The sequence below is a fragment of the Aspergillus fischeri genome, genomic scaffold, assembly GCF_000149645.3.
Source record: "Aspergillus fischeri NRRL 181 1099437636259 genomic scaffold, whole genome shotgun sequence".
NCBI classification, from domain to species: Eukaryota; Fungi; Ascomycota; class Eurotiomycetes; order Eurotiales; family Aspergillaceae; genus Aspergillus; species Aspergillus fischeri.
The window spans coordinates 726,326-741,068 of record NW_001509766.1 but is presented as its reverse complement, the minus strand read 5'-3'; the positions used below and the strand labels follow the sequence as shown (position 1 = coordinate 741,068).

Here is a 14,743-nt window from a genome sequence, read left to right as displayed (position 1 = left end):
TTTGTCCATTCCTGTCTCATGTACTGGGAAACGGACAGAATCCGTACGGTGTCTTACCGTAACCCCACTGGGAGGGGAAAAGGAACATCATCGTCATCGTCCCGCATAGCTAACTAATAAATAATAGTAGTAATAATAGGACAATAACAAGAGCTGCGACCAAGTTGGCAGCAAGCTTGACCGTTCTTCGACAGGTAGAGGCATTTATATTAGTTAACCAGCATCCTTCTCTTCTTCTCATCTCTTCTCTCTTGTTTCTCTCTCCTCTGTCAACTACCATCTCCCTACCTACTCCACTGTTACAGTCCCTCAACCAGGAAAAAATGTATGTGCTCCCCCTGTCTTCCCAAGGTACCTTCACCAACAGTACCTCTACCCCTCCCCAATTATTACCTGCTTGTTGTATTGCCAATGACGGCAGCTTGTCGACATCCTGCTGCCCCTCTCTCTATCGATCGACACTCTCTACCGTGGCAACTTTTGTCTCTTTCATACCTGTTTTCCCGCTTAAATCAAGCTTCGTGTTCTCTCTCGCTTTCTTTTCCCGCCCTTTTCACCCTCTACTTTCCCACAAAAGACTGTCGTCACTAACTCGGCCTCCTTGACTACTTAGTGAGCGGACTTTGACCACATCGATAAGCTCTCTTCTTCGAGTGGATATCTACGTCTTCACTTCTATACCTCTAGAATTCACCCGCGCAATCATCTTTCACAATGGCAGCCAAAGCTTTGCCTACTCACCTCAGAGCTCCCGCCAACGAGGCCTCCGGCGATGGCTCGTTCGGAAAGCACCACGCAAAATCCCAGTCTCACATGGTAAGTTGATCATCTTGCAGTCGCATTTCCTCTGGTCGCAGAATCGGAACGTGGCACGAAAAGCTTTCCGAGTGCTCTAGAATCGCAATTCAGTTTGTGTTGGAAGGAGGTGCTGGAGAGCTGGGCTTCCTAGTTTCAGCCACAACCACCGACAGTGCTTAAATACCTCACCCTGTCTTTCCTTCAATTTGCGACAGTTCATGCATTGTTTACCACAACAAGCTCTCCTTAATATCATTGCCCCTTTTATCAGCTTTGCTACAACTGTTATTCCCATCGATCAAGCTCCCTTATTATCTTCAGTTTGATAGCTGCAGCGATACCATATCAGCATGCCTCTCTTTTTTTCTTCTGCAAACAAACTGACCCAATTCCCTCGTGCTCAGGCCTTCGAGAATGCCTCCACCAGTGTCGCTGCTTCTCAGATGCGTAACGCTCTGAATGCCCTCGCCGAGACCGTTCCCGACCCCGAAGAGAAGAAGCGCTTCGAGGCCGAGATGGACAACTTCTTCGCTCTCTTCCGCAGATTCCTCAACGACAAGGCCAAGGGCAATGTCGTCAACTGGGACCGCATCAACCCTCCTGCGCCTAACCAGGTCGTCGACTACAATGACCTGGGCGCCGAGGCCTCGGTGGAATTCCTGAACAAGCTGGCCGTCGTAAAGCTCAACGGTGGTCTTGGTACCTCCATGGGTTGCGTTGGCCCCAAGTCCGTCATTGAAGTCCGTGAGGGCATGTCCTTCTTGGATTTGTCCGTTCGTCAGATTGAGCACCTGAACCGCACCTACAACGTTAACGTGCCCTTTGTTCTGATGAACTCGTTCAACACCGACCAGGACACCCAGTCCATCATCAAGAAGTACCAAGGCCACAACGTCGACATCATCACCTTCAACCAGTCCCGCTACCCTCGTATCATCAAGGACTCTCTCCTCCCCGCCCCCAAGAGCTTTGACGCTCCTCTGCAGGACTGGTACCCTCCCGGTCATGGTGACGTTTTCGAGTCGCTGTACAACTCAGGCACTCTGGACAAGCTGCTCGAGCGTGGTGTCGAGTACATCTTCCTCTCCAATGCCGACAACCTCGGTGCCGTTGTGGATCTCCGCATCTTGCAGCACATGGCTGACACTGATGCCGAGTACATCATGGAGTTGACCGACAAGACCAAGGCCGACGTCAAGGGTGGTACCATCATTGACTACGAGGGCAAGGCCCGTCTGCTCGAAATCGCCCAGGTGCCCAAGGAGCACGTCAACGAGTTCAAGTCCATCAAGAAGTTCAAGTACTTCAACACCAACAACATCTGGATGAACCTCCGCGCCATCAAGCGTGTTGTTGAGGAGAACGAGTTGGAGATGGAAATCATTGCCAACGAGAAGTCCATCCCCGCCGACAAGAAGGGCGAGGCCGACCAGGCCATCTACCAGCTGGAGACTGCCGTCGGTGCGGCCATCCGCCACTTCAAGAACGCTCACGGTGTGAACGTTCCCCGTCGCCGTTTCCTGCCCGTCAAGACTTGCTCCGATCTCTTGCTGGTCAAGTCGGATCTCTACCGTCTCGAGCACGGTCAGCTCGTCATGGACCCCAACCGTTTCGGCGGTGTCCCCGTCATCAAGCTTGGATCAGACTTCAAGAAGGTGTCGGATTTCCAGAAGCGCATCCCCAGCATTCCTCGCATCGTCGAGCTGGACCACCTCACAATTACCGGTGCTGTCAACCTCGGCCGCAATGTCACCCTGAAGGGTACCGTTATCATCGTCGCCACCGAGGGCAGCACGATCGACATTCCCCCTGGCTCGGTGCTGGAGAACTGTGTGGTCCAGGGAAGCTTGAGAATCCTGGAGCACTAAATGAAACGAGTTTCATTGCATCTCTTCTACCCTTGATCATTCTTAGTTCACCTCGCATATCCGGTTGCCGCCATCGTGGTGAGAGGAGTTGCGTCGGGCAGCGTGGGTTAATAGAACTGTGTTAGAAACGGGTTGACTTCCTCCGGGTATTTTGGGCGGTTTGTCGAGATGTCTGGTTGACTGAAATTGCCAGGAAAGCACATTGTGCCTACGCATTACGCATGGTTCTTGTGGTGTGCAAAAACTTATTTGGCAGTGCAGCACTTCGTCGGTGTTCTTCTCTTCTTACTGTTATTTAATTGTGTCGCTTGTGAAGCCACTCCTGGTTGAATGGAGTTTCTGAGCGATGGTGATTCATTGAGTACTATCTCTTACTGGTGTCGTCCGCTAGCTGGTCATCATAATGGCAAACAAAGACTTGCACATTCTGTGTTAGATGTAGTTTCAATTGTAGTTGTTACCTGATCAGATTTCCTAGTGCATTCTACATCTGCAATGTCCGACAGTCTAAGGGAATCTCAGATGGCACACGACCAATCACTGAGAGGCGTAGGAGATGGATCCCGGTGACTTCAAGTTCGGGGCGATATTGGACTCCCATGGTCGTCGGGATCGAGTTCCTGGTGCTCGGTCACGTCGTCGTCGGAACGTCATGTGGAGGCGAATGCAGGCAAACTGAGGCTGACTTGAGCGTCCTATGTCGACGATGGCCGCATGACTCTAACTTTGTGAGGCCCAGAGAACGAAACACTGCATCCTGCGTCTTCTACCCTTGTCAACCCATGCCTCGACATGAATGATCCAACCTCAACACCTCGCCAGATCGTCCCCGGCCGTTTACAGACCTCGCCCACCTCGCCGACATCAGACAGTTCCCCCAAGGGAAGCCAAACGTCGCCGACGAGTCCATGGAAGAAACGTGTATCGACGGCGTGTTTGGCATGTAAGAAGTCAAAGCGAAAGGTAGGCCCCCTGCGTCTCATTTTGCTCGTCTAGAACCGAACAGCTCCACCTTCTGGACATGGACACGGACATTGGCTGACATGCAACGAAGTGCTCCGGGGTACCTCCCTGCGACAACTGCCGCGCCTTCAACCGCATCTGCATCTTCGACGAATCACTCGACCAGCGACGGCGCGTCGCCCAGAAACGCACCGCCGAAGAACTCAACTACCACCGGGACATGCTCAACGATCTCTTCCGGGTAATCCGCACCGCGGACGAGCCTCACGCACTCAAGCTGCTGGAGATCATCCGCAAGAACGCAACCGCCGAGGAGATCCGCGCGTTCATCGACGAGACGCTCATCCGGCTGGACGGGGAGGGCCAGGGCGCGGGCTATGGCCAGGCGGTGCAGAAGCTCGAGGATGTGCGGCGGACGATCGATGTCGAGGGTGCGGACCCCAGCTTCCGGCGGAAGGTCATGGATATCCATTATCTGTGTGATGAGGCGCCGTGTAAGGTGCCTGCGAAGCCGTGGACGAGTGTCACGGAGGATGAGGACCTCGTTTCGCATCTGGTCTCGTTGTATTTCACGTGGGATTATCCGTTCCATGCGTTTTTGGACCGCGATGTCTTCCTCGCGCATATGGCAAGGGGGAGGGAGGGTTCGGACTTTTGTAGTCCGTTTTTGGTGAATGCGTTGTTGGCGAATGCTTGTGTGAGTTCTCTCTGTTCTGTCCTGTTTCCGCTTGAGGTTGCCATGTTGGGAGATTGCTGAACCGTGAACGAGATAGCACTTCTCCGAGTTCTCCGAGGCGTATGTCGTGCCGGGCGACTTGGTGACCAAGGGCGCGGACTTTTTGTCTGAAGCGGAGCGGCTGAGGGAGGAGGACTCCCAAAAGCTCAGTCTGGCGTACCTGCAGGGGACGTTGCTGTTGTATGAAAAGTGTGTGCTCCTGTCTTGTTGAATGTCCTGCTCTGCTGATGCGATAGATACTCCATCTCCGGGAACGATGACCTCGGATACATTATGCTGCATCAGGCCATCCGGGCAGGCGAGTCTCTTGGCCTCTTTGGCCCGAAATGCTTGAAGTTTGACCAGACCACGCCAGAGATGGATATCTCTATCAAGCGGACTGCCTGGGGGTTGTTCCAGATCGATACGTAAGTCCAAAGATTCGATCTATGAACCCGACGAAATCTGACATGAATAGCGTGGTGCATACTGGCTTCCTCAGGCCCAGTCTCATAGCCAAAGTCAACGTGGACCGGATCGGTCGAGAGGACGACAGAGCCAGCCTGTGGACACCGTATCCGTCTCACCGAGCTGCTCGACCAGCCTACCTCAACCAGTACTTTGACGAGTCGTGCAATCTGTGCGAGATTGCGCGTGACATCTCCCGGGTCTTGTTCGCTGACGACCAGAGCAACGCGTCGGCAGCGTATCTGCGCCAGAGAAAGGACGACCTGTACGAGCGGCTGCGTCGCTGGCATAACGCCTTACCGGACGTCTTCGATCCCGGACGACGGCCTCCGCCGCATATCATCCTGCTGCGGCTGCGATACTTTACCCTGGTCATCAATCTCTTCTCGTGCAGTTCTTCCGACGATGATACCTCCAGCCTCGCGTCGGACGCGCCGAAAACCCCTGAGAGCCCGCCGCGACAGAGTCCCATCAGCAAATACAACGCCTGGGAAATCACGCAGTCGGCCGCCCGGGGCATCTCGTCTTTGACGCGGCTCCATCGGCGCGAGTACGGCATGAGCCGGGCACATCACTTCGCCATGTACGCGATCAATCTGGCTCTGTTCGCCATGCTGGAGCAGGAGTCCTTTGATATCCTGGACTCGGACTTTCTGTCGCTTGCCAGCTCCTTTTCGATCATTGCGAGCCGGTCGTACCTCGGTCGGAGCTTGTTTCATCTCTTCCGACAGTCGGTCCGGGCCAAGTCGCAGGGGCGCCGGATTCGCCAGTCAAGCTCGGTCTCGGACGAGCTCAAGGATCTGTTTGATGAGGAGACCCCGATCAAGGAGCAGACGCGCTGGGATGAGTACGCTGAGGGTCTACAGAAGCTGAACGAGGATGAGCGGTACCATGGGCCTGGGGAAGGGGAGCATGGGCTACAGGATTATCCGGGACTGGGACTCTTCGATATGCTGGACCGCTACGAGAGCCTGAGTTTAGGCAAGGATGAGATTGTCCCTGAGCGACGTAAGCCGAGTGAGTGTTGATGCTGGTCTGGGCGTCGATACATGATACATCACTATACGGATGAGCCAAGGGGGTGAGCCAAGGGTGCATCAGGAGAAAACAGAGGAAATCATTTATATTGGGCGACCGACGAACTATCGCGAAAGCAACCAGAGTCACCGACTAATTGGATGCATTTTACCAACCGGTACAAGGGTACAAACAGAGTGTCTTTTGTAGGGAGGATGGAGGAGCCCATTGACGTCAACATTATCAATCAGTGGATGACCCACCAAAACGCACTCGCAAGTCACAACACTGTGGCGAAATCTGTTTCTTATGAGCTCATCCATCCTCGAGCTTGTCTGAAGCTGTGTTCATCAGCTTGGTTGCTCGACATTCTGACCAGGATATAATTTTTCTTTCCAATTACTTGAGAAAAACTCACTGCTTACCTCGATAAGCCTCGACAAGACACACGACACTATTCGCATGGATTGTCCGAAACAAGGAACCTATCTGGTGCGAATGAATCCCTAGCCTTGCGAATGAATCCCTAGATGTATCTGCATCTGCCATGGAAGAGTTTTCCGAAATCTATCCATCTACCGAATTGAACCCTACCGAGAGTAACGGCGTCAGCTTTGAACCTGACCAGCCCGTTCCGAATGGTCTCTCGTCCGCTTTACACTGGCAAGGGCTGCCCTTGAGCCCTGGCACACCTCAGTCTGGCTACTATCTATATCCCAATCAATACGAAAGGCCTCCTTTTCCGCATCAGTCCTCCACCTCGTCGTCGGGAAGAGACATTACTGGCGCTGGTGCGGGTGCGGGTGTGGCCAAGGTAGCGATCCCTCGAGCTGCGCCGTATAGCATCCGTTCGCAGCGTCGCCGGTCGGCGCGAGCCTGCGAGCCTTGCAGACAGCGCAAGATCAAGTGCGACGGCAACAAGCCGGTCTGTCGACAATGCCATGAGCACAATGTCACCTGTTCCTATCTGGATGTGAAGCGGGTGCGCGATCAGAAGCAGTTGGAGATCTTGTCGCACCGAGTCAAAGAGTATGAGAGTTTACTGCGGGACTTGGAGACGGAGGTGGACGCGAACGCTGCGCGACGCATTAGGAGGACTCTAAAGTCATCCAACGGCGACAATGAGGGCGGTGCGCTATCGGACAGTTCCAGCTCGTCGGCCGGGTCGCTCAACGCCATCGACCTGGTCGAAGAGGATCTGAACCGGAGCCACAAGACGCGAGCGACTGGGTATTTTGGGAAAAACTCCGAGGTGTCCTGGATGCAGAAGCTGGAGGACGAAGCCGAGAACCGCAGTCGCATGTTCGACGGGAACTTCGAGACTCTGGGTCTCGAAGAGCAACAACAGCTGCAGCAGAAGAACGATGTCCCCATCGCGACGATGAGCTACCACCTCGATGATCTGAACATCCCGCTCATGGACGATGTCGACCCGTATGACTTGCCGCCGAAGGAGCTCGCGGACCGGTTCTTCGCGGCGTACATGGAGTCGGTGCATCCAGGGTTCGAGGTGATCCGGAAGACCATCTTTGCGACCCAGTACCGACAGTTCTTTAGTCAGCCGTCCAAGCCGCCGAGACGATGGCTGGCGATCTTGAACATGATCTTTGCCTTGGGTTGCCGGTATTGTCTCTTGTTGAACGGTACAGCCAGTGTCGGAAGCGACGAGGACTGGGACGACCTTGTCTACTTTAACCGCGCGCGGAAACTGTGTCTGGACGAGACCGCGCTCTTTGAACATACCGACCTACAGCAGATCCAGGTGGAGATATTGGTCGCCCTGTATCTGCTAACCTTGGGCCAAATCAACCGTGCCTCCAACTTTGCCAGCATGGCCTTCCGCTCCGCGCTGTCGCTGGGAATCAACCTGCGGTTTGAGGACGACCGAACGCATCACGCGTCCAAGGAAGCCCGCAGCCGGCTGTGGTGGTCCATCTACGTGGTTGAGCATCTCCTGACAGCCACGACAGGACGCGCCTCCTGCGTCAGCGAAGGCCTCAGCGCCGCGCCGCTCCCCATTCCCTTCGAAGAAGAAAACTTCGACAAACCGCACGCCCTGCAGCTCTTCCAGAACGCAGCGATGCGGGCCAGCCATCTCAAGCTCACCCTTTTCGAGACAGACGAAGAAGCCCAGTCGAATGCGCAGTGGCTTGCCAGCTGCGAGCCCAGCCCCTCGCTCTTCTTCCATTGTCTGGTCGACCTCTGCACCATCACCCAGGCCGTCATCAACAAGGTCTACAGTATCCAAGGGCTCCGCGACACAGCCAGCCAACTCGAACAGCGCGTCCGCAAATACTCCGCAAAACTGGACATCTGGCTCGCCCAGCTACCCCCGGTCTACCGCTTCACCTCACAGCAGCATCCACACGATACCCTGCACCTCCCCGACGACGGCTTCATGCGCGAACGCGTCTGCCTCGCGATCGCCTACTACAGCGCCCGCATCACCATCAGCCGACCCTGCCTCTCACATTCAAACCCCAAGTCCTCTAAGGAGCCCTTCTCAAAGGAACCCTCCTCCCCCTCCACCCCTTCCTCCCCCCCAGACGCACCCAACCCGAAATCAACCACCCGGTCAATGTCCACCACCACCACCACCAACGAACCCAGCAGCGGCCCGAGCAATAGCAGCGGGCCCAACAACAGCAGCGGCACCACCAGCGGCACCACAACCAACAGCTTCCCCGGCAGCAACCGCCGCACGAACCTCTCCGCCTCCTGCCTCCGCTCCGCCTGCACCCTCATCTCCATCCTCCCCGAGACCCCCGACCCCGCCTGGCTCCTCCGCTTCTCCCCCTGGTGGAGCATCCTCCACTACCTAATGCAAGCTACCACCGCCCTCTTGCTGGGTTTGTCGTCGTCTGCCCCCCTCCCCGAGACCCCCGTCCCCAACGCCGCGATCTTCGGCCCTGCCCCCGACACCGCGGCTGTCATCCGCTGCACCAAGAAGTCCCTCCGCTGGCTGCATGCCATGGGGGCGGTTAATGCCGCGAGTCGGAGGGCGTTCATCCTTTGCGATAGTTTCATGAGGAGGATTGCGCCCAGTATGGGTGTTGAGGTGGGTGATTTGCCCGATGTGGCGGGGTTGCCTGCTTCGTCTACGCCGACTGCTGTGAATTCGACTACTCCGAGTTTTATGCCGGGTGGTAATGGTAATGGTAATGGCAACGGTAACGGTAACGGCAATGGAAATGGAGGAGAGGCGTCGGATGGCGCGTGGGGTTGATCCTGTTACATATTGCATACGCTTTGTTCCTGTTAAGATTGTACTGCGTAAATGTATGAAGTACCCCGATGAGATGAAATAGATTGAGGGTGATATCACAGGTATATTACTAGCCACTAACCTAACTACTAAGAAATTGAAGTACGTGACTGAAACTGGGGCCTGGGCAAACGTATGAATAGATGCATGCCGTTTAGACAATCCATAGACATGGGTAGAATATCATCACGAAAGAAGACATGGAACAAACAGCGACAGCGACGGTCGTCAGGAAATGAAGCCAAGGCGAAGACGAGAATAGAACTAATCCACAACAATGACGAAAATTCAGGCCAAAGAAATGATATCGAAAAAACGGGCTGAAACTGAAGGAACAAATTACATTTGCTGAGGCATATGAGGCGACATGTGCGGGGGCATCTGGGGGTGCATCTGTGGATGCAGCTGTGGTGCCATCTGCGCCAGCTGATGAGGCATGAGGTAGGCGCGCTTGCGCGGGTCGTTCCCGTCCATCGGGGGGCCGCGCTTTTGGGGCGGGTTCAACATCATGGGATCCGACGGCTGGTGCTGTTGGTGCGGATGTTGTTGCTGGTGGCCATGCTGATGCGGGTTTGCAAGAGCATGCGCGTGCGCGTGCAGGTGCGGAGACGCCTGATGCTGAAGATGCTGAGGCTGAGGCTGAGGTGACGGCTGGACGTGGTGCTGAGGCTGCACGGGAATCTGAATTTGAGGTTGAGCCGGGGCCTGCGACTGCGCTTGTGGTTGTGGCTGGGCCTGAGGTTGAACCTGCACCTGTCCCTGTCCCTGTCCCTGTCCCTGTCCCTGTCCCTGTCCCTGTCCTTGCACCTGTCCTTGTCCCTGTTCCTGGGCTTGCGCCTCTGCCTCGGCTTTGGCTTGAGCTTCGGCTTCGGCTCGCTTCCGTGCTTCCACGTCGGCCTTGCGAGGACGACCGCGTGGCCGACCAGTACCGCCCGGTTTCGTGGTGGATGGCTTGCGCGGTGTTTTGGGTTTGGGGGTTGTGCCTGGGGCTGTCTCTGATTTACGGGGACGTCCGCGGCCTCGCTTCACAGGAACGGCAGGGACAGTACCATCAGGACCTGGAACCGGGGCAGCACCTGGAGCGGTAGCTGCGCCAGGGGCAGCATTGGGACCTTGACCGGGAACGGCTGTGCCGGCCGGAGCACCACCAGCGGCGGCCGGGGCGGGTGCACTCGCAGCGGTCGAAGCGGCTTTCTTAGGCTTAGGCTTTGGAGGCTGTGCTCCATCGGGCAAGGGATTTTTCCGTGGACGGCCGCGCTTCCGGGGTGTAGGAGCAGGTTGCTGTGAAGCACCTGGAGCACCAGGAGCACCTGAGCCCGCTGCATTCGCTGGGCGGGCTGGACCCTGCTGTTGACTCTGCGTCTGGCCTTGGGTCTGCGGTTGGCCTTGACCCTGGCTCTGGCCTTGCATAGCTGTGGGGTTCTGCAGCGGGTTAGGCACCTGAGCTTGTGGTTGAAACTGGGGCTGAGGTTGGACTTGGGGATAGGGTTGAGCCTGCGCCTGCGTCTGAGCGTGGGCCTGAGCGTGAGCTTGAGTCTGTGGAAGGCGCGGATGCTGAGGTACGAATTGAATAGGCGATGGAGCCTCGGGACGATAGGCGGCCTGTGTTGGTTGTGTCGTTCCGTTGATCTTGCCTGCAGCGACCGCAGGAGACGCAGAAGCGGCTGCGGCTGCGGCTGCGGCCTTGGATTGTCTAGCGCGCTTCTTCGTTGGTTTCGTTTCCTCCTTTCTGGGTTCTTGAGTTGCAGGTTTTGCTCCGCTCAAAGCCGCCGGTTGGATTGACGGCGTCGCTTGCTTTTGCTGTGGCTGCGGATGCTGCGACTGCTGATGGAACTGATGCGTCTGCTGCGCTTGAGCTTGCTGCGTATGTTGCTGTGCCTGCTGAGCGAAGGGACTCGGCTGCTGGGACTGTCTCTGATGTTGCTGGGCTTGCTGTTGAGCCTGGCGATGCTGCTGCAATGCTTGCTGCACTGCTTGCTCGTGCGGTTGTTGCGACTGCTGCGTTTGTGTCGCTTCCGGGCGGTTGTGCTGCTGAGTCTGCTGAGCCTGCTGCTGCACATGCTGTGCTGACTGTGTTGGCTGTACCTGTGTCTGTTGTGCTTGCTGCGCATGCGCCTGTTGGGCCTGTTGAGCCTGCTGGTACCGCTGATACGGATACTGTTGGAACTGATGCTGCTGCGGTTGCTGTGCCTGGTACCGTGACTGCTGAGCTTGCTGTTGCTGTTGATACGTCTGCTGAGCTTGCTGCTGCTGATAAGTCTGCTGCGTCTGCTGGTATGGCGATGCCTGCGCCTGTTGCTGTTGAAACGGAGACGACTGATGCTGTTGGTACGGAGATGCTTGCGCCTGGGTCTGTTGATACGCGGTCTGCTGTGAGGATTGCGGATACTGTGGTTGCTGCTGCTGTTGCGCTTGCTGGTACTGATGCTGAGTTTGTTGAGGTTGAGTAGTCGCAAGCATGGGCGACGCGGCAGCAGGCGAAGTCACAGAGGGATGCGTATGGGATGTCTGCCGGTGCTGCAGATGGGGATGCTGTTGCAACCTCTCGTAGGACTGCTGCGGAGACGAAATACTCATCGCCTGAGCATGTGGCGACATGGCGGCTTGAGGGTTCATGGCTGGGTGCGGACGAAAGTTTGCCATGGGATTCATGTTCCTCTGCAAACTCTGTATCTGCGAGAGATACGGATCTTTCAATTGACCGACGGAGTCGGTATGCCTGGACAAAAGATCTGAAGTACCCTGAGGCGCATAATGACCGTAGGTGCCATAGCCGCCTCCCGCGGTAAACCCGACCATCGACGCCGACGACGAGGGAGTCATCTTCCTCAGATCGGGCGAATTACTCGCCAGATCTGACTGCTGCTGGCCCCGGAGCAGGGAACTGTTGGCAGCAATGCCATTGCTGCCATGGACTGAATGCGCAGCGGCCCCGCTCAGCGATGGCGATTGCAGATGCTGCTGCTGCTGGGGATGGGCATTTTGCTGTGATTGGCGCTGATGATGATACTGATGACCCCCGTATCCCATCATCCTGATTGAATTTTCCTGTGGAATCCCTGATGAGGAGTCCGCTGTATCGAGATGAGCCAAGGACGCTGTCTCTCAGCAGGACATGTGACTACCGCGTCTCGAACCAATAATAACAATGACGCGGGTTGGTGATGATGATCACAGGGGAATCGACCACAGACAATTGATCAGAATGGGTTCACAGATAGGATCACAGTGAGTAAAGGTATGTCAAGAAGAAACAATTGTTTCAATGAAAAAATAAGTAGGTGGTGGTTATGTTCTGCCAACTCCTGTCCGGTCTGATTACAGTTGTGAGAATGATTTGTGGCCTCAGGCCGTCACTACGGCAGGCGGGTTCGACCCAGTGGCGCAGTGGTTAGGCAAGTTGAGAAATAATAATACACGAGAAAAGGCAGGCAGGATGAATAACCCAGCACAGCAGAAGCACAAGGGGGTATTGGGGCAAGAAAGAAAGCAGAAAAATAATAGCAATGAGGAGCAGAAGGGAATTCTGATGAAATCAACGCTGAACAACGGCCAAGACGATGGATGTTTGGGGATCGCGAGATGGACAGTCGGCGTTGTTCTTTTTTTTATTTTTTATTTTCCATTTTTTGGATTTTGGATTTTTTGGGGGGCTCCGCATCACGTGTTTTCGTGTCTACTTGGCCCTTCTCAAATCACCAGTGGTCGTGAAGATGAGTCACCCAGGGCCAGGATTATCTCTATGCCTTGTCTAACTGCAAGAGAGAGAGAGAGCAATTGCTCTAAATATACGCAGTAGAGAAATGTAAGTAGGTTGCAGGAAGGAGACTGTCATGTAAATGATATCAATCAGTCCGATGATGCTGGCACTACCCCAAAGAGATCGAGAACCACCGAGCTAAAATAATAATAAAAAAATAGAGAGGAGAGAAAAATCAAATCAATAAAATAATAAAATGTGGAAAATCGATGGAGAATAAATAATAATAATCTCGATCAATATCAGGCCCATTATTTCCTCCACTTAATATTTTATTTCTTCGAGATTAAATCTGTAATATAATATTAAAGATAATTCGTTTATTAGCATACTTTCTATCAATCCATATCACCACTATATATACCCAGCAAAATAGTCAACATATCAAGCAGCCTTCGCAACATCCTTATCCTCCTCCTTCAGCTTCAAATCTGCCAAACATGGCGCAAAGAACAGCTTCCCTGACACCACGCCCTTCAACGTCCCAATACTCACCACCATCCATAAAACCACCACACAAAGCGAAATAATCTGCCACAAGTCAGTGACCAGCTCTCCTCAAAAGACATATGAATGACGTACAGTTCCGAGCATCTTGAAAAACTCTGACGGCAGCTCTCGACCCATTTGACAGGTACTGGCGGCAAAGACCCCGAGCGGGAATGTGAACCCCCACCAGCCGATGTTAAAGGGAAAGCTGCGACATCTAGCGATAGAAGCCGACGCGAAGAACAGCCAGACCAGGCCGAAGGACCAGAGAATGAGCGCGACGAGGAACCCCAGGGTGTAGAAGGTCGAGCCGGACGAGGCTTCCAGCGTGTGTGTCTGCGCGAAGATGGTTTGGGCGGATTTGCCTAGTTTCATTGCTCTGTTGGTGACATCAGTATTTGAAGTGGCGAGAACGACGGAAACAACACTCACCCATAACCGCCCTGACCTAATGGTCCCAGGGGCAGGAAAACACTAACGATGACGGCCTTGGGTGGGAGCTTGTGGAGGGTCAGGCGCTGGAGGTAGATTACCATGACCATCATGGCGAGGGGGACGCCAATGCCCCAGAGGACATAGCTGACGAGCACCGTCCATAGGGCATGTTGAGGGTTGGGGAGGACGTCAGCGACGATGGCGCCCGAGGAGGCTGCAACGATGCAGCTTACGATTGGGAGAAGCCAGACGGCTGTCATGGAGGAGAGTTGCGTTTCGTTTCCATGGGCCATTCTGTAAGATTTCTGAGTCACACATTCGGATAAGTTTGGAAGAGAGTGAAGACGTACAGCAAGAAGGGCAACGACAACGCCGTCACCACCGATAATATCGCGTCGAAGATCCATAAACCCCAGGCAAAGTTTCTGGTCCACTCACCCCACGCTGGGACGCAGACGAAACAGAACATGTTGATAATTGTGGTCAAGCCCATGGGGAATGTCCCAATAAACATTGACTGCACGGGATGAACGATCATAGCTCCGAAGATCTCCGGATACAGTGTATATCGCAAGAAGCTGATGATACATCCTGTGATGAAGAGGAGGACATTGATAGTGAAGATGACGACAGAGATCCAGTATAGCCATTGAGCATTGTAGGGTAGTGTATTCAAAAGAATTGATACAATGCCTGTCCCCATCGTAACCGAGAACCATCTATTCGCCGTTAGTTGTTTTCTTCGCTTAGAACGGGAGCAAGGTGCGTACGACGGGGTGAAGTTGCGGACGATCCTCCTCCAGCCCACATCATGTTTTGTGAGCTGAGTTTGTGTTTGAGAATTTGTATTGCCGCAGCTCATTATCTGATGCAATATACTGCTGTGATGTTGAAGAAGTTTGAGGATGGTGGATCGAAGTAAGGATGTTCGCCACCGCTGTGAGGGACCAAAACCCAACCCAGTG

General features: G+C 54.5%; 5 protein-coding genes across 5 annotated transcripts, besides 7 other annotated features; 3 read left to right on the top strand and 2 right to left on the bottom strand.

Moving 5' to 3' along the window:
- Nucleotides 1–714: 714 nt before the first annotated feature.
- On the top strand, nucleotides 715–2,666 carry ugp1 (UTP glucose-1-phosphate uridylyltransferase; the record flags this gene model as incomplete). The annotated part of the gene is made up of 2 exons (XM_001262819.1): nucleotides 715–816; nucleotides 1,203–2,666. 2 exons carry the CDS (start codon nucleotides 715–717, stop codon nucleotides 2,664–2,666), a joined length of 1,566 nt encoding a protein of 521 aa, XP_001262820.1.
- Nucleotides 2,667–3,458: 792 nt separating this feature from the next.
- On the top strand, nucleotides 3,459–5,840 carry NFIA_114550 (Zn(II)2Cys6 transcription factor; the record flags this gene model as incomplete). Its single annotated transcript, XM_001262818.1, has 5 exons — nucleotides 3,459–3,629; nucleotides 3,721–4,326; nucleotides 4,403–4,554; nucleotides 4,602–4,772; nucleotides 4,823–5,840. 5 exons carry the CDS (start codon nucleotides 3,459–3,461, stop codon nucleotides 5,838–5,840), a joined length of 2,118 nt encoding a protein of 705 aa, XP_001262819.1.
- Nucleotides 5,841–6,376: 536 nt separating this feature from the next.
- Nucleotides 6,377–9,055, top strand: NFIA_114540 (putative transcription factor; the record flags this gene model as incomplete). Its single annotated transcript, XM_001262817.1, has 1 exon — nucleotides 6,377–9,055. The coding sequence occupies one exon, from the start codon at nucleotides 6,377–6,379 to the stop codon at nucleotides 9,053–9,055; it is 2,679 nt and encodes an 892-aa protein (XP_001262818.1).
- Nucleotides 8,438–8,482: a microsatellite.
- Nucleotides 8,976–9,018: a microsatellite.
- Nucleotides 8,982–9,015: a microsatellite.
- A 378-nt stretch (nucleotides 9,056–9,433) lies between the features above and the next one.
- On the bottom strand, nucleotides 9,434–12,127 carry NFIA_114530 (AT hook motif protein; the record flags this gene model as incomplete). The annotated part of the gene is made up of 1 exon (XM_001262816.1): nucleotides 9,434–12,127. One exon carries the CDS (start codon nucleotides 12,125–12,127, stop codon nucleotides 9,434–9,436), a length of 2,694 nt encoding a protein of 897 aa, XP_001262817.1.
- Nucleotides 9,848–9,922: a microsatellite.
- Nucleotides 10,535–10,654: a microsatellite.
- Nucleotides 10,993–11,163: a microsatellite.
- Nucleotides 11,228–11,398: a microsatellite.
- Nucleotides 12,128–13,238: 1,111 nt separating the features above from the next.
- Nucleotides 13,239–14,481, bottom strand: NFIA_114520 (TDT family transporter; the record flags this gene model as incomplete). The annotated part of the gene is made up of 4 exons (XM_001262815.1): nucleotides 13,239–13,385; nucleotides 13,437–13,722; nucleotides 13,776–14,072; nucleotides 14,129–14,481. 4 exons carry the CDS (start codon nucleotides 14,479–14,481, stop codon nucleotides 13,239–13,241), a joined length of 1,083 nt encoding a protein of 360 aa, XP_001262816.1.
- Between the last annotated feature and the right edge of the window lie 262 nt (nucleotides 14,482–14,743).